We start from the raw sequence: 24,846 nt of genomic DNA on the forward strand, positions 1-24,846 counted from the left end.
TGCTGTTCAACTGCTTTTAATATGCTTTGATTTTTTTAAAAACAGTATCTGCTAATGAATGATCTTTTTGTTTTGAATGTTAGTCTTTCTTCTACAATTGCTTCTTGTTAAAAGTTTTTAAATCCTGTCAAAGAAACCCCCATGGGGGGGGGGGAGATGCAGGGCTTTTTTTTTTAATGTGCTTGGGTATGCATAAAAACAGAAAGGCAGTTTCACATGTGAAAACCCTGGCCGGCTTTCCACGTGATTGAATCAGGTTTTTGAATTGGAGGGTAGCCAAGGGAAGAAGGTTGGTTTACACTCCCATGTGAACCCTCCTGCTCTATATGCATGCAATTTCCATCTAGTGCAATCCTATGCAAAGTTAGTCTCTGCATAATGGGTTTTAGATTAATTAAGTCTGCACAAATTGGTGAAATTCTGCACAGGATTGCATCGTAAGAGACTGAATTCAAGATGTTCTCCGTTTGAATCTCGGCTCTGCTACATCTTCATTTGCTTTAGGCAAGTCATTCTTTCTCTACCCCATTTCAACCATCTGCAACACAGAGCTAGGAATATTGACAAAATCCATGTAATACCCTTTTTTACATATGGATGTGCTGTCAAGTTGCAACTGAGTTATTGGCAACTCCAGCAAGGGGCTTTCAAGGCAAGTAAGAAGCAGAGGTGGTTTGCCATTGTCTTCCTCTGCAAAGTCTGTATCAGTAGTCCCCTATCCAAATACCAGCTCTGCTTAGCTTCTGAGACAGGGTTGTACTATGCTGCCTTCCTTCCTATTACCTTTCATTGTGTGTGCATGTGTATATGCTGTTGAGTTGCAACCAGCCTATGGTGACCTCAACAAGGGACTTTCAAGACAAGTAAGAAGCGGAGGTGGTTTGCCATTGCCTTCCAGTTTGGTGTAGTGTTTAAGAGTGGCAGCAGGACTTTAATCTAGAGAACCAGCAGGACTCTAATCTGGACAACCAGGCTAAGAGCAGCAGGACTCTAATCTGGAGAGCCAGGTTTGATTCTCCACTCCTCTGCTTGAAGCCAGCTGGGTAACCTTGGGTCAGTCACAGCTTCCTGGAATGCTCTCAGCCCCACCCACTTCACAGGGTGATTGTCATGAGGATAATAATAACACACTTTGTAACCTGCTCTGAATGGGCGTTAAATTGTCCAGAAAGGTGGTATATGAATTGAATGTTGTTATTATTGTTATTTCTCTGCAGAGTGGTCACCATAGTACTTGGTGGTTGCTCATCCAAGTACTGACCCTGCTTAGCTTCCCAGATCTGACCAGATTGGGCTGTACCATGCTGCCTTCCTTCCTAATACCTTTTATTAGGATCAACAAAACTGACACAAAACATTGTGCAAGCCTTCAAGCTTGCCAGAGCTCTTCATCAGGCAGGACGTTACAAAATTTTAAAGTGATAAAAGGAGAGAAGGCGGATTTCTCAGGCCAGGATATTGATGCCTCCTTTGTGAGATGCTGGCAGGCAGTTAGCTTCTTCACTTTATTGCTGCATATTCTCTGGGAAGCTCCAATGTGTGAGTCAATGTCTTTGGAGATAGAGAGTGCCCTCAAGTCATAGCTCACTTATGGCAACCCCTCATGGGGTTTTCCTGGCAAAGGACTATCAGAGGTGGTTTGCATTGCCTGCCTCTGCAACCTTGGTCTTTGTTCGGAGTCTCCCATCCAATTACTAACCAAGGCCGACCCTGCTTAGCTTCTGAGATCTGACGAGCTCAGGCTCACCTGGGCTACCCAGGTCAGGGCTGATTCTTGGTTCTCTCCCTGAAACGCCCAACTCCACTCAGAATTCATCTCAGACCCCAGGGGAGTCGATGGTGCAGAGCTGTGTGAACAGCACAGCCTTTGGGAATAAGAGCCTCTCCTGCAGGGCTGTTGTGAGGTTGATGCCAAGAGAAGGGCAGGGCTCTGGCGCTTAGAGAGTGCCATGCAGATAAGGAGGTCTTCTTCAAATTCAGCACCGCCCGATATCTTTGGAGCATCTCTGCTGCTGGGCGGGAGGTTTCTGCCCAGTCTCTAGGTAGGGGAGGTGTGAGTGCCAGCGGGCGCCTGTGTGTGTGTGTGTGTGTGTGTGCGTGTGCGAGACAGAGAGCAACTTGGAGAGGAGGCAGAGAAGGGAGGCAGCTCTGTTTCTCCGCCTCGGAGCCAGCAGTGGCAAGGTGCCTGGGCGAGGAAGGTCTGTCCAGCCGGGTCTCCCCGCGAGGAAGGCAACTCGGGGCCGAGGCAGGAAAGAGGGGCGCAAAGAGTGAGGGCCCCCCTTGGCGTCCTGCCTCCCCGGCGTCCCCTGAGCTCGGGACGGTGCCTCTCCTCGGGAGCAGGCGGGGAGGAGGAGCCCGTCCGCGCCCCGGCAGGCTGCCGCCCGGCTCCGCCTGCCTGCGCCCCGGAGCCATGCCGCCGCCGCTGCCCTGCCGGGGCTGGACGCTGGCGCTGCTGACCCTGCTCGTCGGAATCCTCATCTTCGCGGACATCTCGGAGATCGAGCTGGAGCTCGGGTAGGGGCGCGCTGGCCGCCGTCCGGGGAGTGGGCAGCAGTTTGGGGGGTGGGGGTCTGGAGGAGAGGGGAGGGGGGCTACTGGGGGCGGGCGGCCGAAACTGGGGGGGAAGACTTGGGGGTCCGACATAGGAAGGGGCGGGCGAGGGATGGGGGCTCCGCTGGAAGGGGCTGGGGGGGCTGATACAAAGGCAGGGGGCTCGCAGGGGGCTGGGAAGGGGGGGCTCCGGAGTTTCTTTGTCTCGGAGGCTGCCTGCTTTCTCGCCTTGGCTGATGGAGAGGGGCTGGGGGAAGCGAGGGGGGATCCTCTCCCGTTGGCCCCCACCCACGCCAGAGAGGGGGAGAGGAGGGGGTTGGGATGGGGGGCTTGGAAAGAGCGCTGCTGCTGGGGCGGGGGGAGAGCAATGGATGGTCTTGCCGAGCTCTGGAGAGGGAGGGGCGGAGGGGGGCGTGGACCTGCCTGGGTTGGAGGGGGGAGAGGAGGACAGGGAGATGGGGCGATGTAAGGAATCGTTCCTCGCCCCCCCCCCCCAGGTTAGCATTGGGCATTTCTTTAAAACAGAGTGAAGGGGGGTGCTGCCCTTCCACTCCTGCGAGGGGCTTGATTGCAATTTTAGAGAGAAAATTGTGTCTACAAAACTGGAAGTTTTTCAGAATCTCGTACACAACACCTCGGGCTAGCCCCAACAGTCTCTTCCTTCCTTTTGGGGGAGAACACAATCCCCGGGTGTTAACCTCCCCCCAACCCAAAGAAGTATCAGGCTTCGTTCGGTGTTTAATTGGTACTGGGAATTGCCAGGAATTTGTTTTCAAAGCTTGAACAAATGAAGAGTCAGTGCAGGGGCTCCTGAGCAAGCGCAGAGTGCAGCTCCCTGGCCATACAGAGATCTCCCACTTATCAGGAACTGGGCAGGAGGGGGGGGGGATGCCAGATGGTAAGGTGTGGTTTGCCAGTCATGCTGGAACCACCCTAGTGTCTGTTCTTCTAGAATTTGAGTGCTCCAGGAAATCATCTTGGTGTAGGTTAGAGCTCCTAAACAAGTCTGGTGGCAGGTGGGTGGAGACCACAGGAGACTCTCAAACAAGCTTAAATCTGGTTAGAGGGGGAGCAAGAGGAGGAAATATCAAGCCATGCAGGAGTCGGGACCAACATCTTGCACCAGGCTCTGAGGTATGCAGCAAAACAGATGCCTGCTGCTTTGGGATGGAGGCTGGGGGCATACTGGTCTAAACTGGAGGACAATTGGAAGCGGGTATTGGTTGAATCTGGAGTAGTGCCTGGCTTATAAGAAACCAGCAGGCTGAGGAAACCCTTGGCAACAGGATGGTGAACCCACCAAGGGAACCAAACTTGGTCTGATTTAGCAGTTTTAAGCCATGCTAACTAAGCAGAGCCTCCTTGTTCAGTGGCAGTATACCTCTAAATAGCAGTTGCTGGGCGGGGGGAGGCATATTCATCCTCTGCCCATGACTGTCCCAAAAGCATCCAGAAGGGAAGTAGATCGAGCAGGGATGTTAAAAAGGCAAGGCAATTGTGCTCTTTAAATATCTAGCAAGAACTGCTGGAATTCAGATTGCTTGCAATGGGTGGGCTTAACTGGGGAGGGTGTTGGGTGGGTCCCAGATGGGCAGAAAGGGCTTTTCACAGCTGGAGGAAGAGAGCAAGCAAGGTCCCAGCTTGGCCTGTCCAAAGAATCCCAATTGGCTCCAGGCAGATTTGATAATCTGCAGAATCCCTGGATGTCATGAAGTAGGGGTTGGACACATGAGGATTAGGTCTGTAGTTAAAGAAGGCTCCCCCAGGCAGCAGTAGACTGGCCTTTTAGCTTCCCAGGAAAGGGCCTGCGGGGAAGGGGCCATTGCCCAAGGGCTGCTTGCCTTGGGGGAAGCCAGGACATTGGCCAGAACAGGTAGACCATCTGGCACCTCGGCCAGCCATTTTCATGCCAATCAAGTCCCCGTGGCATGTCCTCCAGAGTGCCATCACGACCGCACTGTAGGAAGTGGCAAGGTGGTTGTCAATGGGCAGCTGAGTCCAAGCCTGCTCTGCACGGGCCACTTATCCAGGCTTGCTCCTGGGCAGTTTTAAGGTTTCCGTGGGGATACTCTAGGTTGGGGATACTCCAGGTTGCTTCTCTGGCTGTTCAGCACTCATTTTCAAGAAGTGAGTTTCACACACTTACTTGTGAAATATAAGGAAAATAAAAGCGTGCAGGTAGTATTTCTGGCCAGCTTCTCACTTAGAATAAACCTGCTCTAGTTTTCCAATATTCTGGGGAAAGATTGGGATAACTAAGGACTGGAAAAGAGTGATGTGGCACCTGAAAGACTAACGGATTTATTGCTCTTGTAGATGGAATCAGGTTCTCCAGGAGAACTTCGGCCGCAATAAATCTGTTAGTTCTCAGGTTCTGTGGCTCCAACTCACAAGAACTTCTGCCGCAATAAATCTTTTAAGTCTTCGAAGCTGCCTTATTTTTTATGCAGCAGACACTGCAATCCAAAGCATGTTTACTCAGAAAAAAGTGTCATTGATGTCAATGGGGCTTGCTGCCTCTTAAGTGCACTTAAGATTGCAGCCTACCATTGTGAAATTGAACACACACACAAGGCACACATTTAAAAATTCTATCATATTTGGAACAGCCAGTGTGGTGTAGCGGTTAGAGTGTCAGACTAAGATCTGGGAGACCCAGGTTCGAATACTCACGGTGTTGTGGAAACTTGCTGGGTGTTCAGCCTGACCTACCTCACAGGGTAGTTGTGAAGATAAAATGGAGGAAAGGAGAATGATGTAAACCACTTTGGGTTTCCCATTGGGGAGAAAGGCAGGGTATAAATGAAGCAAGTAAATAAACAAAACATTGTTAACTAACTTTAAACCTATTAGGCCAGCTGTGTTTAGGTTCTGACTAGCTTGTGTCAAATTATCCTTCTGTAGTGGGGCTGATCTTATTGGTGAGGCTACAAGTCTGGCAATATGTAGAGCTGATACTTCCCTGCCTTCGTTATTTTACACTGGATTGTGGTTCATCGGTCTGTCATATTTGTATCTCACCTGTCCTCCAAGAAGCTCAGTGTAGTGGGTACGTTTCTCCCCCATTCCATTTTTCCTCACAACAACCCTGTGAGGTAGGGCTAGGGGAAGTGTTTGTGATGGCCCAAAGTCACCCAATGAGCTTCCATGGCAGGGTGGGGATTTGAACTTGTGTCTCCTAGATCCTAGTCCAGCACTGTAGCACCACACCATGCTGGCTCTCGTGAAGCATGAAGGAGCTGGTAAAATCTAAATAGAAGGCTGTGGATCTAGACCAGGATGAAGGAAGTAAAATTATTAGTATGCTGCGATTGAAGGTATTGAGATGGGCCACTAGGGAGCAGTTGGTGTACCACAAAAAAACCCATCTAAAAAAATAATAAAAGGCACACTGACTGTTGTATCTCTGCATGAGTCATGTCTCTGGCCTTGCTTCTATACAACTGGTGTCCGTGGAGGACATGCAGTTCTGCAGTGCCTTTGCATCAGGTGTGGTTCAACCACTTCCAAGGTATAGGCACAGCACAATCATTAACCGTCAGAGGAGCCTGCTTGTGGCATCTCTCTGTGAGTCACTGTTCTGGCCTTGCTCTTTCCAATCAGGCGATCTCTTGGAACAGAATTTCCTACAGACACACAAGAATGTAGGGTCAAATGAGGGCAGGTGGTAATGCTACAGTTTGAAGATCAAAACAAAAGGATGCATCTGCCCTTTGATGCAGAAACATTCCAGCTAGTGAATATATGCCCAGATTTAACAGGGACTATGTATAGGCAGGGCTTTTTTTCAGCCAGAACGTGGTGGAATGGAGTTCTGGCACCACTTGAAAATGGTCACATGGCCAGTGGCCCCACCCCCTGATCTCCAGACAGAGAGGAAGGCAATCTAAACTCCCCTCTGCCTGGAGATCAGGGGGCGGGGCCACTGGTCATGTGACCATTTTAGCTGAGGGCGATTTAAACTTTAAAAAAACTCCCCCCCCCTTGTTCCAGCTGACCCAAAGTGACATCATTGTGTGGTCCTGAGTTCCACCACTGAGTTCCACCACCTCTTTTCCCAGAAAAAAAGTCCTGCATATAGATAGGTACTGGTTAAGACTGGCTTGGGCATTTCTTTAATATTTAGTTTTTCCTTGAAATACACAAGTTTCTTACCGCTATAATATTTCTAATGGCCCTCAGGACTTTCCCTTCTCATCAACCATGACTTTTGTTATCGGTGTAGTATATTGGTTCGACAAGGATCTGGGATATTCAGGTTCAAATTCTCACTTTGCTGTGGAGACTCACTGGATGACCTTGAAGCAGTCACATGCTCTCAGCCTAACCTACCTTACAGGGTTGTTGTGGGGAATAAAATGGAAGAGAGAAAATGATGTAAGCTGCTTCAGGAGAATGGCAGGGTATAAAATGAAGTCAACAGCAACAACAATAATAACATTCCCCTTTAGGCAGAAGACACTTTCACTTTTTATTTTTATATTTTATCTTTACTCTTTTGTTATCGTTAACTTTTAAACTTGACTTTTAAAAAACAAGATTCAGATGGAGAAAGCGGGCTGGATGCTGGACTAAGCTAGGGTGGAAGAGCCAGCATTAAAATTCAGCAGACAAGCTTTTGACGTACACAGGATTCTTCTTACGGCCTAGATAGGATGGGGAATTGATGTGTATTCTTAACAAATACCCCCCTTCATATGTAAAGTAGGTGGTGTTTCACAAAAAACATCCTGTGGGGAAAGGGAGGGGCTGAACCCTGCCTTCTCCCATGTGGTGGGTAAGAGACAGAATAAAGAATTAGCACATTTCAGGTAAGGTTGCCAACCTCCAGGAGAGGACTGGAGATCTTCTGGAATTACAACTAATCTCCAGTCCACAGAGCTCAGTTCCCCTGGAGAAAATGGCTAATTGGAGGGTGGACTCTATGGCATTATACCTGGTAGAATTCCCTCCTGTTTCCAATCTTTACTTTCCCCAGGCTCCATCCCCAAATCTCCAGGAATTTCCCAACTTGGAGCAGGCAAGGCAACTCTAGTTCCATGTTCAAATCTTGAGGCTGCCACACGTTCACAAAGTACCTCAGCCAAGCCTCAAACCTCTCCCACTTCTGAGGTATGGGGCTTCATGTAAGGATCTTGGGGTCAGACGCCCGCTGTTATCTTTTGCTTTTTCTTATTCCAGCTTGGCTAATTTATGTATGTGTGTCAGGATGGAAAAAAAATCTGCCAAAGGAATGCAGTGAGGTGAAAAAGAGAGGGAATGGTTTGGTTCCCTTCACCTGTGTTTTCTGGTTTAAAAAGAATAGATACCTTTTCCCTATTTAAATATGACTACGCAGATATGTGAATGAATACACTTCAATACACACCCCTTGTGCCCTCTGCTATGTCCGTATACGGACTCCCAATATTTGTTTAAATACCCTGCTCCTGGACTATTTTAATGACTTTTTAAAAATTATTATTGATTTTGTTTTTGTGACTTTTAATGTATTTTTTTAATGCTGTTAGCCGCCCTGAGCCCATCTGTGGGGAGGGCAGGGTATAAATCAAATAAATAAATTGTGCTCTTATCTTATTTAGCAAGGCTCTGAGATTAGCAACATTTCCCTCCTTTCTACTGTAGCCTGAAGAAGAGCCCTGTGTGACTCCAAAACTTACATGCTGCATTTTAAACAGCGGTTTAACAAAATCAAAGGCATCATTTCAAGTGCTCTAAAGAATCAATATGAATATCTAAGCGTTGGCTACATCTGCTTGAGGCAGCAGATCAGGTGCTAAATGAAAGGCTGACCCAAAAAGTACTGCTTCCCATAACATGTCATTACCTTATAAAATTCAGTCCCACACTAAGCGGTGATAGATAATTTACATAGCGTCGTTTAAAAGAGTAAAACAACTTGACATCTGGCAGCAGCTATTAGCTATGATATGTAAGTGGGACTTCTACCATCATCTATTCACATATTTATATATCCCACTCTTCTCCCCAATGGGGACCCAAAGCAACTGGCGACGTTCTTCTCTCCTCCTCCATTTTTACATTTCGAGGGAGGTTTAGGCTGAGTATGTGATTGCCCCAAGGCCATCCAGTGAGCTTCTGCAGCAGAGTAAGGATTCGAACCCAGGTCTCTTCCTGTGTTCTGAAGCCTCACCTCCAGGGCTTTTTTTCAGCAGGAACGCGGTGGAACGGAGTTCGGAGCCTCTTGAAAATAGTCACATGGCCGGTGGCCCCGCCCCCTGATCTCCAGACAGAGGGGAGTTTAGATTGCCCTCCGTGCCGAGGGCAACCCACTGAGTTCCGCCACCTCTTTTCCCAGAAAAAAAGCCCTGCTCACCTCAACAGGGTTATCTTGGGCCATCTAGGGACAGACACCTTTCTTTCCCTTGCAGATTTAAAAGGCCCATTTGTGTCTTGATGAACGCACTTACCAGGGCACTTGAAAATGCCTTCACGCACCTGCCAAGTGGCAGCCAGGAACACAGCTGGCAGATTTTAAAAAATATTAATTCATCCTCTCCCCCCTGGTATTCCAGCATGATACAATATGAATGATGACGTTCAGGTGGTGGTGGTTATCAAAGGGATAATAATCTTCCTTTGAATTAATGGGAGCAACCACTGAAGAGACTGGGGGGGGGGTCCTCCTGTTATGGACCACTGCCTGTTCTGGTCTAGCAGCCCCACTATAATGATAACACTGTCAGGATGTATTTATTTATAAGATGCCTGGCCTCTCCCCCCACCCTTCTCATTTCCCTCTTCTCTTTCCCCCTCCCCTTTCTTGTCGTCCACCTCATTTCACATTATTTGGCTCTTTAAACCCTGCTTTTTGGAAACTAATTTGATTTCATACTCGATCCGCAGTTTCTCACATTTGTTTATTTAATCTAAGGTTGCCACCTCCAGGTTGGGAAATTCCTGGAGATTTTAGGGATGGCACCTGGGGCGGGCAGATTTTGGGAAAGGTGTAGGAGCTCAGTGAGGTGTGATGCCATACGTTTAACCCTCCAAAGCAGTCATTTCTTCCAGGGGAACTGATCTTTGTAATTCTGGGAGATGTACGAGCCCCACCTGGAGGTTGGCAAGCCTCATTTAACCTTTTCTAGGAACAGTTCCTTCACATTTTCTCAATGCTTCTCTACCCCCCACCCCACCCCCCGCCAGCCTTCCTATGAATATGTGCTCCATAAATTTGCAGGAAAGAGAATATCGAGTATCTATGAAGGATCATTCAATCCCAGTCTATGACTGCGGAGACTATTCCTTCGGGGAATTCAACAACTCTGCCTGCATAAGAATCAGTGGGAGAAAATGACTCTATTATTTATTTCTTTACGACATTTGGATCTTGCCTTTCTGCCAATTAAGGCAGAATCATACAGACTTTGTGATTTGGGGAAGGGAGGGTTGCTTGCAGTCTAATATATAAAAGAACTATAGTTAAGTATTAATTTTCAGGTATGTTCGGGAAGGGCTGGAAATAGAGATGGGCACGAACCAGGAAAATGGCAGTTTGTTGCAGTTCGTGGTTTGTCACGTTTTATGAACCACGAACTGGCATGAAATTGCTCGGTTTGTGAACCAGTTCATTTGGTTCGTGAATACAGGGCCAGATCGATGGGGGGGCAGGGGGGTAGTCTGCCCCTGGCACTGCCAAAGAGGGGGTGCTGGGCGCAGCTGCCAGCCCCGGGAGCATGCGGGCAGCAGGACAGGCGAAAGGCAGCGCGGGTGCCACGCGCCCCCTGTCCTGCGGGGCAGGTGAATCGTGCAGGCGGCCTCCCAGCCACTTGCGCTGCGACCACCAGCTCCGCAGTGCGCCAGGACCGCTGGTTTGCCGTGGGGGCGGCACGCACTGCCCTGCATGATGACGTCACGGAAGTGATGTCATCACACAGTGCCAGGAACATGCATGCGAGTAGCCGGTCTTCGGTTGCCCTGGGCGCCGGCAACCATAGATCCGGCCCTGCGTGAATACGTCACTTCTGGGGCAGCAGACGGTCTGCAGAACGCCCATCCCTCCATTGCCTAGGAAACTGATTGATCGGCGCCAAGCTGTCCAAACGAACTGACCCAAAATTCATCACGGTTCATCATGGTTCATCAGAAATATCGTCCAATGAACTGCCAGTTTGCAAACCAAAAGAAACGGCCCAGTTCGTGATGAACTTTGGTTCGTATTTCGGTTTGTGTCCACCTCTAGTTGGAAATAAAGGGCAGCTGAGCAGACAGGGGTGGTGCCAGGGTTTTTGGTGTTCGCAGCCGGCCGGCTGGCCGGGCACCCCCATGCGCGCACACACACACACGCACCAGCCTGCGTGATGACGTCACATGTGACATCATCACGGGAGCGCACGCGCTGCTGGCCCAATCGCTGTGGCAGGTGGCTGGGACGGTGCGCGGGTGGCCTCCAAGCTCTCCCACTTGGTTGCCTGCGCCGCCGCAGATGCCTGCCCGCGGTTGCTGTGCCCGCCTGGGGTGTGTGTGCTGGCGGCGGCACGGGGAGGGAGGGATAGGAGGCTGCAGCTCTGTGGTTCATGCTCCCGCCCCCCGCGCCTCCTCCGGTGCTCCCTCCGGCACCCCGCGCCCTGAGGCCACCACCTACCTGGCCTCAGTAGGCGGGCCGGCCCTGTGAGCAGACAGCCTCAGAAAAGTTCCCAACACTCTCTCACCATCACATCTCCCTCACCGGAGGGAGAAAGAAGCCTGAACATAAAGGATGCACTACCATATTGCAGGGTGATGGGGAGGGCGGGTTCTTGGACAGGTGACTGTCCAGAGCAGTGGTGTACCAGGATTTCCCCCCCCCCAGTAAGGTAAACAGCCAATCTGCCCCTATTTGTAATACCATGGACTCAGACTTTGTTTTTGGCCAAGAATCTAGGATTCAGGAGTTAAGCCAAATGATTCACCAAAAAGGAGAGACTCGAGGGATATGAAGAAATGGAGTGAACTTTTGCAATTTTTTTGCATAGGGGAACATTCAAGCATATTTTCTCCCACCTGCTTACTGGAGTAGTTACAGCCCCATAAGACGGACATACTACATCCTTACCTTGAATGTGTAGAGTAATTCCCAATGGGCTTGGAAGCTCAGGGCTTCCAGTATCATCGTGCTCAGCCCTCTGCAGCGGCTACCTTTACAATACACCTCCTCTGCTCTCCAAACATTGTGTGACGCCAGACTTCACCCTCAGGTTTGGTGGGCAGCTGAAGACTTTGAGTCTCTCTGCATGCAATCCGTCTGTTTTTTCTGATAGAGTTAAGAGTCATGTGCGCTCGTGCAATCTGCTCAGCAGGAGGCGGCTGGTGGGAATGCAAGTGGGACACACACACCCCGGCCTCCATTCACGTCAGCCAGGAGGCTGGAATCACAAAAAGTTGCCCTCTCACCCTCAATGAAAGAAGACAGCAAGAGATGAAAGATGGAGAAAAGGGTGGAATAAGGTTTGCTGACTGCACAGGCTGCTTCTACAGGGCAAAAACCCCCAGTTCTTGCTTTCATTGCTGCTTGCAGATTGAGAGCCGTGCTCATTGAAGGCGGAGATGCCAAACGTGACAGTTTTCTATACCGTTTCCCCTGTCATTTCCCCTGATTTTTCCGTTCCATATGCGCTCTGCTGTAACTCTGCACTGGCTCTTGGAGGTATGGTTGTCACAGCTGCCAGGACAACCCGCTGCCCTCCATTCTTTTCTATACGTATGCACCATCATGATCCTATTAAAATTTGAAATAGATGTATAGCAATATAGAGCTCTATAGCAATTACCAATTTGAAGGAGGGACTCAGAAAGCTCTCCAGTGGCATAGCAGAGGGGGGAAAACCAAGAGAAAATGGCATCCTTAGAGATTTGACCGCTGGCTTGCCATCACCACTCCTAGGAAAGGGGCAATTCCAGCTCCTACTTGCTGCCCCCCAGCCTCACTCACCTGGCTGGAGCCAGGGGGGGCACAGGGGTGGGGGGAAACATGTGCATGCACAATGTGTTCCACCATTGTGCTAGCGATGGAGGAATTGCAGCACACTCTGAAGCCAAGCTCAGTGAAAACTGTCTCCAAAGAGGCAGAGTTCACAGAGTTTGGCTTCAGCACTCACCACAAGTCCTCCTTTGCACCATCCTTTTCTGGTGTGATGGAGGAGTGCGCGCATTATGCATGCACACAGGAGGAGGGTGTCCCGCTTTCCCCTCACCCATGCTTTGACCCCTGAGGCTCCTGGCAACTTTAGTTGACCATGAGAAAATTCCTAGACAACAGGCTTTTAAGTGGTGACATTTATCAAACGGGAGCTTGTTTCCAGGTAAGTTCCTGTTTTTAAAAGTCTTCTTTAGCTACAGTGACTGTGAGCCTGGTAAGAATCTTAGAAGGTGAAGGTTGCCCCCGCAGCTGAATCTGTCTCTGGCAAAGCTATGCAGGCTCCAGACTCTTCTAGGGTTGCCAGTAGAGATGGGCACGAACTGAAATACAAACCAAAATTAAGCACGAACCAGGCTGGTTCGTGGTTCATGAACCACGGTTCATCAGATCTCATTTCTGATGAACTGCCACGAACTTTAGGCTGGTTCATTTGGTTCGTCTTTTTGGTTCGTCACTGCAGACAGCCTGGTGCCCATCAATCAGTTTCCTAGGCAACAGGAGATGAACTTCCTGCAGACCTTCTGCTGGCCCGGAAGTGACCTTCTGCTGACCTGGAAGTGATGGTTTTCTGACCTGGATGTGACATTTTCACAAACCAAATGAACCAGTTCGCGAACCAGGGGCAGGTTCGTGGAAGTTCGTGGTTCATGGTTCGTGAAATTTGATGAACTACATGGTTTGGTTTTTTTCCAGTTTGTGCCCATCTCTAGTTGCCAGCTCTGGGTTGGGAAATTCCTGGAGACTTGGGGGTGGAACTGGGAGGGGGGCAGGATTTGGGGAGGGAATGGACCTCCATGGGATACAATGCTGTAGAGTCTACCCTCCAAAGCAGCCATTGGAACTGATCTCTATACTTTGCCTCTACAGCAGTTGTAATGTCCTCACTTGGAGCTGGCAAGTCTAACTCCCCCCAGTCACTTGTTTTGCCCTCTTCTGATAATTAGCAGGGGAGGATTTATCCCCTACCTGGAAATGTTGCAGGATGACTTAGTAAAGATGGCTGGCTAGAGTCTTTCACATGACACTTTAAACTAGAATATGTATTTAATCGAGAACCTGCAGCTACAGTTATGTCACAATTGGGGGGAAGCGCTAAGGGAGCTCAATCACCCCCAGGTAAGGTTGCCAATGCTGGGTGGAGAAATTCCTAGAAAATTGGGGGTGGAACCTGGGGAGGGCAGGGTTTGGGGAGTGAAGTGACCTCAACAGGTTTATAATACCATAGAGTCTGCCCTTCAAACAAGGCTGCCAAGCTCCCTAGGGGGCAGGGAATTGTCTGCCCCCCATATACCACTGAGTTTATGAAAAACCACACGGCTGGTGTCTCTGGCCAGTAACAACTGCCTCTAGGCCACCATGCTTAGCAGCTTTTTTCAGCTGTCCTATCCGGGGAAGAGTGAGCTCAGCCATAGAGTCCCCCTTCCAAAGCAGCCATTTTCTCCAGGGGAACTGATCTCTGTTGCCTGGAGATTAGTTGTCATTCCAGAAGATCTCCAGGCCTCACCTGGAGGCTGGCAACCCTAGGGGTAGTTTGCTTTCTGCAATTTAACTGTCATGCTAGTTTTGCCTTTCTTAGAAATGGTGTCAGTGTTTAAGATCACACAGGCTGTTTTCTGTACACATTAACTAGCTCTTCAGGAATTGCAATGGAAAAGAAAAGGACATTCCTTGACATTATTGGCAGAGATGCTGTCACTGAAATTCACTGCCCTGGCTTTAGAAAGCAATTCAGCTCCCCCAAAATAGCACCTGTTACTTAGGGGGGAGGCTTTGAGGCACCCAAGATGCCAACCTGTCACAACGCTAACAGGTGAGATCTTAAACATCTGTGGGTGAGATCTCAAAAGGTTTCAGTAACGAGACAGAAATCTGAAACCCCTACATTCCCAGCAGCAAAAGAGAATGGTTTTCTAGACTTCTTTAAAATGCATCCCAAGAGGGGGACTTTTTGGTACGTTTCTCTCCTCCTCAACAACGGCCTTTCTTCCCAGCATGTGCCTAATGCCTAGGGGCAGCTGTTCAAATGTTGACACTGGGAAAGAGCAGGCACATCCAAGCCATTCCAGTGTCAGGTTATAAACAGGTGAAGGATATATCATGTGTCATTCCACCATCTTTTCTGAGGGCCAAGCTACAAGTGACGAATGACACTTGAACAGCAAGTGTATTTCTCCCTGTTCACTTGCCCTCCACTCAATCCACTTGCCGTTCAAGTGTCATTCGTCATGTGTAGCTTGGCCTGAGTCTTTGGAGAAAAATTCTTCCACGTTGCCATGTCGGCCAGCCAAAGACCCCCAAGTGCGTTGCAAAGGACTTCTGGGATACATTCAAGAACGTGTTCTAGCTATCAAGCTGAGAAGAAAGTAAGAAGTCAGGCAAAGGCATGAAGCGCAACCAAGACAGTGAGCACAGGTATGGTGTACGGCTGATTCCACACATGTTGGATAATGCACTTTCAATGCACTTTATCAATCGTTTGAGGTGGATTTTTTGTTTTGCACACGAAACAATCCATTCCAAATGATCTATAAAGAGGATTGGAAGTGCATTATCCAACATGTGCGGAATCACTCCGTAGTGGCTAAAGTAGCGGATTTAGAAAGAGTAGACCTGGGTTCCATCTCACTTCTACCTCCCTATCCCTAGTCTCAATCATGAATTTCACTGGGTGACCTTGGCATGATCATCCCTTCTCAGCCTAATCTACCTCACACAGTTGTTGTGAGGAAAATGAAGGGGCAGCAAGCCATTATGCTACCTTAGCTCTTTGGAGGATGGAGTGGATAAAAAGGAATAACAGTATTAATGTTCCCCCTCACTTCCCTTGCCTGTCTTCACCCATAGCTCCTCCTGGGCTTAGGGCCCGTGTGATATATTTTAGGGTCTACTGATCTTTTTTCACCTCCTGGAGGTTTTCCTCCACCCCTCATTCTCTTAGCCCCACACTCTTAATATTATTCTCAAAGTCTCTGCTCTCTTTCCTCCATATTACTCCATCCATGCTCTTCAGCAGCTTCTCTAGGCCCTCTTTCCACACAGCATCTGAGCTTCCTGGTTCTCCTGCCCATGACACCGTAGGAAGTGATAAAATATCTATGGTATATGCAATAGAGTTTAGGGGTGTCATGAAGGAAAGAATGGCAGCACTTTGGATCGTCAACCAAAAGTGATGTCAAAGTGTCAGCGATGGTTTCCTCTCTCAAGCTGTGCCCCCCAAAAGCTCCTTGGAGCAAGAACAGCCATGGACCTGACATCTCCACGGGAAGGCTTGGGACAGATGGAGGTCTTAACAGGCCCCCAACCCAGCCTTCTTCATTGGCTATTAGGGTTGCCAGCTCCAAGTTGGGAAATTCCTGGAGATTTGGGGGATGAAACTTGGAGAAACCTGGAGAAAGCGGGGTTTGGGGAGGGAAAGGACCTTGGCATGGCATCATTCCATAGAGTCCACTCCCCAAAGTAGCCATTTTCTCCAGGTGAACTGATCTCTGTGGCCTGGAGACCAGTTGTAATTCTGGGAGATCTCCAGCCACTATCTGGAGGCTGGCAACCCTACTGTCTATTGCAGGGGCAGGACAGCTTGGAGCATGACGAAGTTGTGTCACATATTGTGAGACACTGGAAGGGGAAAAGGAAGAAGAAGAGGAGGATACACAGGGCTGCCATCTTCATCCACAGTCTCTAGCGTTCCCTCAGCAATTCTGGGATATTTTGAGGGCAGTGCCTGTGGAGAATGGAGTTTGGGGAGAATGTGGCATCATTTCCAGGTGATGCTCTAGGATGGTCCTCTTCTCTAAGACCATAGAGCCATGGGGAAATTCCTAAAGCATCACTATAGAGGCCATTTTTTTCTCTCATGCCTCAATTTCTCATGGGGACACTGGGGCTGAGGCTGGGGGTTTATCCACCACGGCTGGGCAGATGGCAAGTTTCATAGTCGTGTGCTTGCTCAGGGCCATCAAGATCTTCTGCTGAGGTGCATGACTGAGAGTGGAACTACAAGTGTCAAAAGGCACAGGTTGGACACTTGTCAACTTCTCTCAAGTTTTGATGGGAAATGTAGGCAGCTTGGCGGAATGTTGGACAAGTGACAGTTGAAAAGTCCATTGGACAGCAGTCGGAGAGCCAAGCCGCAAGACCAGGATGCCTACATTTCCCATCAAAACTTGAGGGAAGCTGACAAGTGTCCAACCTGTGTCATTCATCACTTGTAGTTCCACTCTGAGAAGAGAGCCTTTTCCAACTAGAGAGGCTTAGCTTTCCCACTTTCACTAAGAGTGGGAGATATCTCTGGAGGTCACTGTGAGATCTCCAGGACAGAAGACTCTGCTGTCCCACTTTCAGCCTTGCCAGTGCCCTCTGGGCTTAGAGGAGCATGAAAGAGTCTTGACCTGCTTCCTCAGTGGTGTGGGGTGCATACACAAGAGGGGGTGGTGTGTTGAGTCTTGAGTCCGCCTTGAGTCTCAGTGAGAAAGGTGGACTATAAATGACATCATCATCAACATCAACATTAATATTAATATTATTGATGATGATGATGATGATGATTTAGTGAGGGAGCCACTGGGGGACGTCTTGCCCAGAGTTCCCCGAAACTGCGAGCAGATCTTGCACCTGCTGACAATATCTAGAACCTTCTTCACTCAGCATCTCCCACTGAGTTTCTGATTCCTGCTTTTCTACAGACTTTGGGAAGCCACTGTCTTTCGAGCTGGCGGATAATAAAATATTTCTTTCATACTGGCATGAGAAAGGGTGGGGAATGGTAGGCATGTCGGATTCTGAAGTTTAATAAATTTGTATTTGGTAATTCTCGAGCTGCAGAGCATTGGACCTATTCAGTCAGTCGTTCCAGCAAATGAGTCAATTTGAGTAAAATCGTGAGCAATTTGTGAACGAAATGTATTCTTCGAATGAATGGGTTGGCTGGCATTTTTTTGTCTTGCTCCACAAATGGTTCTGCATTTCAACTCAGCAGGCCGCCTTTGCTCTTTGAGCTGCAAACTCACATGGTACCAGACCTAAAAATGGAATGGGCCTTCTTTTCCAACTAGAGTTGTCAAACTATAGATGAGGACTGGATTTCTCCCATAATTATAGATCTCTCTCAAAGACCAGTTCCCTTTTAGGGTTGCCAGCTTCCAGGTGGTGGCTGGAGATCGCCCAGAATTGCAACTGATCTTCAGGCAACAGAAACCAGTTCGCCTGGAGAAAATTGCTACTCTGAAGGGTGAACTCTATGGCATCATATCCTGCTAAGGCCCCTTCCCTCTCCAGGCTCCACCCCCAAATCTTCAGGAATCTCCCAACCGGGACCTGGCAAACCTAGTAGGATTGCCAACCTCCAGGGGGTGGCTGGAGATCTCCTGGAGTTACAGCTGATCTCCGGACCACAGAGGTCAGTTCACCTGGAGATAGGGTTACCAGCCTCCAGGTAGTAGCTGGAGATACCCCGGAATTACAACTGGTCTCCAGGCCAGAGAGATCAGATCACCTGGAGAAAAGGGCTACTTTGGGGGGTGGACTCTATGGAATTATGCCATGCCAAGGTCCTTTCCCTCCCCAAACCCCACTTTCTCCAGGTTTCTCCCCCCAGATCTCCAGGAATTTCCCAACTTGGAGCTGGCAACCCTACCTGGAGAAAATGGCTGCTTTGGAGGGTGGAGGTCCTTTCCCTCCCACAAACCCTTCCTTCTCCAGGATTCACCCCCCACCCCCAAAAAAATCTCCAGGAATTTCCCAATGGAGCTGGCAATTCTAATAACTAGGGCCATGGGCAGCCTCCCCAAAAGCCAGGTCTTGTGAAGGACTGTGTCCAACTTGCAGACGAAGGATTGTTTTTCACATGAAGTTCTTTAAATTAAGCACTCAAAATGTCAAACAAGAAACATGTGGGCCACACAGGTAAACTTAGAGGGCCGTGCTGTAGCTGTGGCTGCCTTGCCGTTCCTCCTTTAATTTGGAGACCACCAGGTTCTGTTTTTCTCCAAATTAAAGCAGAAAGCCCTGGAGACGCCAAGAGTCATGCTTGGAATGTGCATGATATCATGTGGATTTGTATTCCTTAACTCTGGGGGTTTCCCACCTCCCGTGCGGTGGGTGGGAATATCCCTGCGCAGAAGTAGAAGATGTGAGCTCAGGCACGAGGTAAGGAAGCCAGGAATTTTCAGCCACAGGATGTTGTGACTCTCACTAGTTGGATTGGTTTTAAAAAGGGTTTAGACAATGGCTGCTTCCACACACATTGGATAATCCACTTTCAATACTCTTTAGTGAACATTTGAAACTGATTTTCCATGTGTGGAACAAAAAATCCACTTCAAAAGGATTGTGAAGTGCATTGAAAGTGCATTATTCAACGTGTGTGGAAATGGCCACTATATCAATAGCTGTCAGGGGTCATTTCGTAGAAAAAGAGTCATTAGCATAACTCATTAGCATATGCCATGCCCCTTCCCATCACCAGAAGTGTGTCATTGGCATAACTGATTTGCATATGCCACACCCCCTGACATCACCTATCCTGGCTGTTTTGGACCCAATCCTGGCCATTCAGGGCCAAAATTGGGCCCAAAATGGCAAAAAGGGGCTGAAAATGGCCGAAAAGGGGCCCAAAATGGTCAGGATTGGGCTGCTGTTGAGTGCGAGAGTGATCTGCCACCTGTCAGAGGCCCGATCCGGGCCGTTTCAGCCCCAATCCAGGCTGAAACAGGCCCAAAATGCCCAAGAGTCAGGTGAGCGGGGCCACCTGACACAAGACCTCTTTGGGGAACTGCTGGAACTGTGTTCTGTGTGTTCCCCCTCGAAATGAGCCCTGGGCGTAATGACAAAATGAAGCCTCCATGTTCAGATGCAGTGACCTGTGCTGGGAGGGCAACGACGGGTGGGAAAACTTTGGCTTTCTTCCTCTGCTTGTGAGCCTTCCAGGAACATCTAGTTGGCCGTGGAGTGAAACAGGATATAAAAACTAGGTGGAGCTGAGTCTTAATCCGGTGTAAGAATTTTTAACGGTCCTGAGTTGCATCTAGTGCAACATTTCTGCTTGTGCTAGAGCTGTTGCACAAGCGGGAATGCAAGAACAAGTCCATGACAGCTGCTTGTACTAGGTCAAGCTTATTGAATTCTTGCTGCCATTTCTTCTTGCCGAAAATCATGTTAATTTCTGGGTTCTGTAATATATAGGGAAGAAAGTGCTAGGTGTTGCACGAGATCTTGTGCAAGCACGATTGTGCCAAAAGCAATTCTATTCGGACTTGCACGTTACTGGATCCAAGCTGATATGTTCTTATAGATCTCCTGATCTCTCAAGGATCCAACCATAGTCTCCAGGCACTTTGAGTGGATCAGTTCCCGGAATGATTTTGGTGGAGTTCATGACCCTAAAAAACTAGCTTATGGCTGCAGTATAATATTGTCAGCAAGCTCCATCAGTTTCCACTCGATATAAATCCAGAGTAAATGTTGTTATATAGAGAAACCTATTGATTACATTTTCTGTCATCAAAGAGCTTTAACTGAGGCTTTGCGGGATAGAAGAAAAGAGAATTGTCTCCGAATGCACAGCCGTGCCCTGGAAAGCGCCCGTTGCACCAGCAGGCATCTCAGTCTGAAGTTCTGCAGTCCAAAGCTGGGAACGGATTGCTTTGACTGTTGAGCAGCGCATCGCAAAGAGGCACCAGGATTATAAATAATGCATTTCCTTTGTCTTGTAGGAATTCTGGAGGCAGAGGCACGATCAGATCTGCACTGAACAGCTTACAGAGCAAATCTAATAGGTTTGTAAATTAGATTTTGTGTTCATTTGTTTTTGGCTTTAAGGCGGCTATTAATCTGCTTCACTCTCTCCCCCTCTCTCTTTGTAGAATGGTGCTCTTTCCACTTAGCTCATAGATCTGTTTCTTTCCACCTCTGCTTGGGATTTTCTTAATCATCTTCCCTCCTCCTTCCTTTCCTATCTTGGCAATGATAATCATTTGCCAATGACAGACAAGATGTACCCCGTGGCAACGGCAAGAACCACAGAATGAAAATGTCTGTTTTACTTACTGTGCAACATGGTGTATTGTGAGAAACAAAGAAATTAAATAATTGAAGGATTGTGGGAGCCCAAAGCACCCGTCCTTATAGGAGGCTGCCTTATGTATCTCTCTCTGCATGAGTACCTGTTCCGGCCTTGTCTCCTTCCAATCATACTTTGTTGGGGAGGGTAATTCCATCCCCTTTCTAAAACAAGTGTAGTATGGAAATGCAGAGGAACTGTCCACCTTCCAAAGAGGGTGCCTTCTGTATCTCTGTATTAGTTAGTGTTCTAGGCTTAGTTCCATCTCACAAGGAGGCATACCCAAAACAGTGACACACACGCAACAATACAAGAGATAGACTCCACTGACTTCTAAAGCATGCCTATTGTTAGGGAATTTTTAGGCCCCATTTCATAAAATCTTATTCTGAGCATACATTCAAGCTACCAGCACACAGAAATCTGTAAACAAGTAATAAAGCCATGCTCTAAGTGTCATATTCCTTCTTCTGAGATATTCTGCTTGTTACATATATCTCCAGTGAATGAGACAGGTCACTGAGCAACGAATAAACCTTTTTCTTGTTTTGGGTTATTCTAATTAGACAAGTAAGATTTAACCTTGATTGCATTCCTTTCCCAAGAAAAGCCTGACTTATGGCTCCAGCTTCTCAAATGTTTGTGTAAATTATTTGACACTCAAGCTTATCACATGTCATCTTCTCTTGGAACATGTGTCATTTTGACAGGGTTTCATCCTAACCTCTGATCTTTTATTCTGTAAACAAATAGCAATTATTCTATAAACAGTGGCTGTTTCCACACGTCTTACCTGCCTGCGGAACATCACACGAAAGACCCAGAAGACAGCGTCTTCTCGCACAAAATTGTGCCAGGAAGATGCAATTACGTGCGAAACTCCCAGATAACAGCGTCTTCCTGGCACGATTTCCCACGAGAAGACGCTGTCTTCTGGGTCTTTCACTCGATGTTCCGCAGACAGGTAAGACATGTGGAAACAGCCAGTCAGTATGAAGGGTATATAAGGCCCTCCAATGCTACTGGTCTTTACACATGTCTCCTAGAAATGGAGAACGTGTCTGGGGTTATTCCATGTAAGAAATAAATCCATTTTTCTTCTGTAATCACTAAGGCCGTTTCCACACGGCTTACCTTATTCTGCAAAATAGAGAAATCTCGCGAGAAGATGCTGTTATCGCGTCTTCTCGCGCAATAGCATCTTCTCACACAATAACAGCATCTTCTCGCGAGATTTCATGCAAGATTTCGCTATTTTGCAGAATAAGGTAAGCCGTGTAGAAACGGCCTAAGTTTGATGTCTTGAAATATATATGGGTTAGTGGTAGTAGGGGAGTTACAAATTGGAAGCAGAGTACTATTACAAAAAAACTCCCCTAACACCTATCCTCAAAGGTTCCTATATATGCCAAAGTAAGCATTCATAATGTTTGGGCTTGCTCATCTGTGTTTGCATAGCACACCTTGCACATACACAGTGTAACATGTGAACTGACTCCACTTCCTCAAGTGCCATGTGCACTGATCAGTAGGTTTTAGCTGTGTTAACTAGATTGAAGTGGTTCATTTGCCCGTGCGAGCCACCATTTCTTAGTGCACTGATTGTATGGTGACTGTGTATGTGTGAGTAGTAGAAAACAGCCAGAGTCTAGTAGCACCTATAAGACTAACAGAATTGGTGGTTAGGGTATGAGCTTTTCTAAATCACAGCTCACTTCTTCAGATACCTCTAGAATGTGACAGTAGAAAAGAGCAAGAGTCCAGGAGCACCTATAAGACTAACAACATTTGTGGTAGGATAGGAGCTTTCATGAGTCACAACACACTTCTTCAGATACCTCTAGAATGTGACAGTAGAAAAGAACAAGAGTCCAGGAGCTCCTATAAGTCTAACAAAATTAGTGGTAGGGTATGAGCTTTCGTGAGTCACAGCTCACTTCTTCAGATACCTCATAAAAGCTCCTACCCTACCACCAATTTTGTTAGTTTTATAGGTGCTCCTGGACTCTTGCTCTTTTCTGCTGCTACAGACAGACGAACACGGCTACCTATCCTGATGTATGTGTGGAACAGCCACCTTGTGCTCAGTCGAGATGTGGTGTTTTCTAATGAACTGAGCTGGGGGGTTTCATTCCCCACAGTCAGATGGCAGCCGGGGGAACAATTTTCCTTACTGTCCATGCAGCCCCCTCCATGGGACAAATAACAGCCCCGGGGGCCATTCTGGGTTGGAAAACAGTACAGGAAAAAAAATGAAGCCCTTTCCGAATTGCACTGCAGGCTGTATCTGAAACTGGCCTCTGTGCTGCTTGGAACATTGCTGTCTGAGTGGGGGAATGAGAGTTGAATTGGGGGAGCCTGGATTTGTAGAAAACACCACATCTGTCTTGAGCCCCAGTCCTTTAACTTGGGTAACAGCTACGAGCTTGCTTCTCTAGAAGAGATGGCCCGGCAGCTGGCATCGCAGACTGATTGCCGGCGCTGTCAGTAGCTCCTCTGACAAATCCCCCATCCCTGTGTGTCTCTTTCCCTCTCCAGAGCTGAAGTGGGAATAAATGGCTCCTCGTCTCCAGCTGCTGTTGACAGAAGTAATGAAAGCATTAAGCACCACGTTCGGCTGGGCCTGTCCAAATGGAAACACAACCAGACTCTCTCTTTGAAGATCAGGTATTGGGTAATTACCAAGAGAGGCGCATCTGAGTCCTGCCGAGAGAAGCCAGAAAATTGTCTCTCCAGATCCTCCGAAAGTAGTCCAGAGAGCAATAAAACCCTTGCCCTCCTGCCGAGCTTGGCTTGATAGCCATAAATGACCGCTTAGAAATTAATTCCGAGCTCGTTTGCAGAGTGCCCTTCAGCTTTATGAATAATTGGGAAATAAAGAAATGAAGAATCAGGAGATGTCCAGGATGGGCTGGCCCTTTACCTTACCGGGAAAGTTCCCGATGGCTGGTATCCTGGAGGGCCACTGGTGACAGGTGTAAACTTAGCCAAGGGGTCCTCATGGGGCTGGCAGCAGCTCAGGAGCCAGGCCACATTGGCTTGGCCCCAGGTAGGGGCTCAGACCCAGGCTGTGGCAACTGGCATAGGTTTGCCAGGCAAGTTTTCAGAACTTACTATTAAGTAGTCTTTATCTTTTTTTATTTGTACCTTGCTTTTTTCCCCAATGGGAACCCAAAGCGGCTTATAAGATTATTCCTCTTTCCTCCATTTGATTCTCACAACAGCCCTGAGAGGAGGGTTAGATCGAGAAATATTGGCTGGCCCAATCTAATTGGGTTACCAAGTTGCCTACCTTGTATGATGCTTGACAGCATTTCTGGGTGAGTACCTGGAATTAGGGCTGCCAAGTTTCCCACTATGGTGGGAGACCTTCTGCCTGGTAGCCCCAGTTGCCCACTGCTGCCCAGTAGAAAGATGTGGGCACAAACCCAGAAGTGACATTATTGTATCAGCATGATGCCCTAGGATTCCCCCCTTCCCCAGATCTATAGTTAAACCATAGAGTTTTATGGGAATCCTAGAGTCCCAGAGATTTGGGGAATTCCTGCAGCATCACTGATGCTGTGATGTCAGTTACTCACCCGGAAATGATGTCACAGTGTCACTCACCATTTCCGAAGTCTCTGTTCTCCAAATGCTCCCAGCTGGCAACCATACAAGGTTATCCAGTGGGTTTCTGTGGCGGACAGGGGATTCGAAGCTGGATCTCCCGACCCGAGTCCAACACTTTAACCATTATACAAAGCTGACAGAAAGCTGAAAGCCAGGACTGCATTTCCTTTCAAGCCGCCGCGAAAGGCAGCACGGGGGAGGCTGCAAGGCTGCCCGCGCTGCTGCTCGCGCGCTCCGGCAGCTGGCAGCTGCTCCTGGCGCCCCCTCCCTGGCGGTGCCGGGGGCAGACTACTCCCCCTGCCCCCCCTCGATCCAGCCCTGTCAAGCCATCATCTCTTTGGGGTGGTATGTTAAGAAGGGTGTCAATGCATAACCCGGACTTGGCTGGCTATGAATGGTCAGTGGCTTGGAGGATAACTGGAGTCCCCTCCTGTGGAAATACTGCAGGGCTTGGCTTGAGCTTGGGAGGAGGTGGTTGTACCTTGCTTGA

The 24,846-nt window shown here is 48.4% G+C and overlaps 1 protein-coding gene across 1 annotated transcript in view; it reads left to right on the plus strand.

The window, feature by feature from the left end:
- Positions 1–2,410: 2,410 nt before the first annotated feature.
- ST8SIA2 (ST8 alpha-N-acetyl-neuraminide alpha-2,8-sialyltransferase 2) overlaps positions 2,411–24,846 on the plus strand; it is a 33,879-nt gene continuing 11,443 nt past the window's right edge. Inside the window, exons 1-3 of the mRNA XM_055002289.1 lie at positions 2,411–2,514; positions 20,398–20,460; positions 23,283–23,411. Coding sequence (XP_054858264.1) covers positions 2,411–2,514; positions 20,398–20,460; positions 23,283–23,411 — 296 coding nt within the window. The remainder of the gene's footprint in view (positions 2,515–20,397; positions 20,461–23,282; positions 23,412–24,846) is intronic.

This window comes from Eublepharis macularius, chromosome 18 (genome assembly GCF_028583425.1).
Source record: "Eublepharis macularius isolate TG4126 chromosome 18, MPM_Emac_v1.0, whole genome shotgun sequence".
Taxonomy (NCBI): domain Eukaryota; kingdom Metazoa; phylum Chordata; class Lepidosauria; order Squamata; family Eublepharidae; genus Eublepharis; species Eublepharis macularius.